Here is a 3,597-nt window from a genome sequence, read left to right as displayed (position 1 = left end):
TTTTTTTTGCGACAGAGCCTCAAGCTGTTGCCTGGGTAGAGTGCTGTGGCATCACAGCTCATAGCAACCTCCAACTCCTGGGCTCAAGTGATTCTCCTTTCTCTGCCTCCCAAGTAGCTGGGACTACAGGCACCTGTCACAATGCCCAGCTATTTTTTGGTTGCAGCTGTCATTGTTGTTTGGCAGACCTGGGCTGGATTTGAACCTGCCAGTTCAGATATATGTGGCTGGTGCCTTAGCCACTTGAGCCACAGGTGCCAAGCCACCCAATTATTTTTTGTTGCAATTGCCACCGCTGTTTTAGCTGGCTGGGGCCAGGTTCGAACCCGCCACCCTCAGTATATGGGGCTGGTGCCCTACCCACTGAGCCATAGGCACTCTAAATGCCAGCTTCTTGAAGTGCTGGCAAGGATCCTGGATGTACAGGAGCAGACAGCCCTTAGTGAGCTGTGCAGGGCTGTGCCCAGGGATAGGGGTCAGTCTGACCAGTACCTCAGAGCTAAAGGGCCTAGCCCTCGCTCCCCATGAACAGATGGGGAGGCTGAGGCCAGAGAGAGTCTCCATCAGCCCAAGCCCTATGCCCTGGTGCCCTGGGGCCACCTCCCAAAGCCAGCCTTAAAAGGGTTGGTGCAAGTGGGGTCCCAGGGTGGGCTCTGGGTCTAGTGGGAGGGACCAAGGTGTGGCCTAGGCCTGGATCTGCTGGGCAAATGAGCTGGTGCTGCTGGGAGCACCTAGGGCAGCGATTCTCAACCTGTGGGTTGTGATCTCTTTCTAACAATGAAAAGACGTGGAATTAGGAAAGTTGAGAACCACTGACCTAGGGAATAATGGCAACAAAAGCATTTTGCAAACTGAGAAGTGCCTGGAACATGGCAAAGGGCAAAGTAAATGGCATTGCACTTGCAGTCTGTCGAGTACCATGGGCCTGGGAGCATCTGGGTTTGAAGAGGAAGTCGGATGTGCTCTCGGCCCTCACCTGTGATTTGGTGGTGGATGGACTGCCTTCCTGTCACCCCTCCCAGTGACTGCCAGAAGTGGGGGCTAGGGGAGAGGGACCCACCACTGACTCAAAGCCATTCCCCTAGAGCCATCCTCCAGAAGCAAGGCTCACCTGTGGATGCCGCCATCGCAGCTCTGGTCTGCACTGGGATTGTCAACCCTCAGAGCATGGGCCTGGGCGGAGGGGTCATCTTCACCATCTACAATGCGACCACAGGTGGGCCCCCCACAGGAGCCCTCTGAGGAGAATGAGTTTGTCCACACCACTGGTGACTGCTGCCTGAGCCCCTCCTGGTGCTCTGGGGGGTTCCCACCCCGTCCTATGCTCAGTGTTAGCACCGAGGCTGTCTCATGGTGCAGAGATGGAAGCTGAGGCCTAGAGCAGGCCAGGGCTGTCTGAGGGGCTCATGACCTCTTTCTTACTCTGCCCTAACCCCAGGGAAGGTGGACATCATCAATGCCCGGGAGACAGTGCCGGCCAATTGTACCCTGGACCTGCTGGACCAGTGTGAGCGGGCCCAGCCACTAGGCACAGGTGAGGCCTAGGAAGCAACCCCATTCCCAGCCCAGCTGACCCCACTCCCAGCCACTGGGGCTGACCCGAAAGGGCACTGTGGCTCCTAGACAGGCAGGGACCCCCTGGCACTGGGGCCAGCCCTCACCCACTGGGTCTGGGAAGGTCCTCCTGAGGAGGGCACTGTTGTGGAGTCCAGGGAGAGGGGCCATGCTGGGCAAGGCAGGAGGGCTCAGTGGACATGGTGGGGTGGGCTCAGGTGTCAGTTTCTGCAGGGCCAGGGAGGAACCAGAGGAAGTTAAACAGGGAAGAACATGGTCGATGTGGGGTCCAGAAAGCTCATTCTGGCTGCCAGGGTCGGGGTGCCATGTATGAGGGTGATGAGGAAACACTGGGCAGGACTGGCAGCCACAGGGCTGAGGTCAGGGTGTGCTATGCAGGGGCCCAGTGGATTGGGGTGCCTGGGGAGCTCCGTGGCTATGCTGAGGCCCACCGCCGCCATGGCCGCCTGCCCTGGGCACAGCTGTTCCAGCCCACCATCACGCTGCTCCGAGGGGGCCACCACGTGCCCCCTGTCCTTGGTATGTTCCTGAACAACAGCTTCTTGAGACCCTTACTGCAAGCGTCTGCCTTGAGGTGAGTGCTACATGGTGGCCCCAGGCTCCCTGCAGCTCCTGGGCTCAAGGTCATGTCCTGCCTGAGTCCAGCCTGCACACAGCCCTGCCTCAATCTTTCCCTGCACTGAGGTGTGCAGCCCTTGGTGTGCTGGCGGACCAAAGGCCAGGACAGTCAGTGAGACCTTCAGGCCCCACATGGCAGAATCTAACTTGGAGAGGCTTGGGTCAGGGGACTTTTTTGCCCAGGTGACAGAACTCCAAGGGTGTGGATTGGGAGTCTGCCCGTCAGGCCCTAGGCTCCCTCTTACTCTGTGGCATGGCAAGAAGGCTTTAGCTGGCCCCTTGCCTGCCCCACCAACCTATGGACAGGTTCTTCCAGAGTTGTGTGTTGGGGCTGAGTAATGTGCCTTCCCCGGGCCAGGGCTCTGAGTGGGGTGGGCGATGTCAGCTCCAGCCTGTGCTAGAGAATCTGTCCCCATGTAGCTCCCCTCAGCAACTCAGGATCCTGGGCCAGGACTGTCCCTTCATAGGGTTCTAAGGATCCCATGAGAGCCTGGAAGGACCTGGCCCCACCCTGAGGCTTCCCCACCCTCTCAGGCAGCTCTTCTTCAATGGGACAGAACCCCTGCGGCCTCAGGATCCACTCCCATGGCCTGTGCTGGCCACCACCCTGGAGACAGTGGCCACGGAGGGTGCAGAGACCTTCTACACAGGAAAGCTGGGCCAGATGTTGGTGGAGGACATTGCCAAGGAAGGTCAGCCTTAGTGAGGGCCAGTGCCGGGGGCAGTGGGGGCAGTGAGAACTGAACCTTCCCCAACTTCCGCCTCAAGGACCCCTGTGGTCAAGGATCCTGAGAAGCAGAGACCTCAAGAGTTAGGGCCAGCAGAGGGGAGTCATCCACAGCCATGCGGGTCTGGACATCCAGCTCCCACCCCCATCTTTCCTGTCCTCTCCCCAGCCTGCTGGCCTCTGTCCACTGTCTTCCACCCATGCATGGCTCCACGGGCCCTGCCCTGAGGCATCTGTGTAGAGACCTGCTATCACCCTCCAGGACTATGAGGCTTGGGGGTGAGGGAGCCCTGTCTTGTGACTGGGGGCCAGCAGCTAACCCTCTCTGCCTTGGTTTCCCAATCTGTACATGGAGCCCTCCCTGTCTCACCCCAGGGAGCCGGCTGACCCTACAGGACCTGGCCACATTCCAGCCAGAGGTGGTGGACGCCCTGGAGGTGCCCTTGGGAGACTACACCCTGTACTCACCGCCACCGCCTGCAGGGGGTGCCATTCTTGGCTTCATCCTCAATGTGCTGAGAGGTAAGGCCCCCAGGCCTGCCATGCAGAACCGTGTCTCCGTGGGAAGCCCCAACTCCAAGTACATCTGCGGCCATGAGCAACTGTTGCCTTTCCCAGCTTCAGCCTCATTCTCTAGGAACTAGGTCAACAGCTGTATGGTGGGAAAGGCAGGGTGG

At 59.4% G+C, this 3,597-nt stretch overlaps 1 protein-coding gene across 1 annotated transcript in view; it reads left to right on the top strand.

The window, feature by feature from the left end:
- Positions 1-3,597, top strand: part of GGT5 (gamma-glutamyltransferase 5) — a 33,360-nt gene that overhangs the window by 14,632 nt on the left and 15,131 nt on the right. The window contains exons 2-6 of the mRNA XM_012813593.2: positions 1,086-1,216; positions 1,439-1,534; positions 1,954-2,149; positions 2,728-2,885; positions 3,296-3,442. Coding sequence (XP_012669047.1) covers positions 1,086-1,216; positions 1,439-1,534; positions 1,954-2,149; positions 2,728-2,885; positions 3,296-3,442 — 728 coding nt within the window. The remainder of the gene's footprint in view (positions 1-1,085; positions 1,217-1,438; positions 1,535-1,953; positions 2,150-2,727; positions 2,886-3,295; positions 3,443-3,597) is intronic.

Source organism: Otolemur garnettii, unplaced genomic scaffold (assembly GCF_000181295.1).
Source record: "Otolemur garnettii isolate 467f Iridium unplaced genomic scaffold, OtoGar3 scaffold00281, whole genome shotgun sequence".
In the NCBI taxonomy this organism is placed as follows: Eukaryota; Metazoa; Chordata; class Mammalia; order Primates; family Galagidae; genus Otolemur; species Otolemur garnettii.
This window is presented reverse-complemented; position numbering and strand designations above follow the sequence as displayed.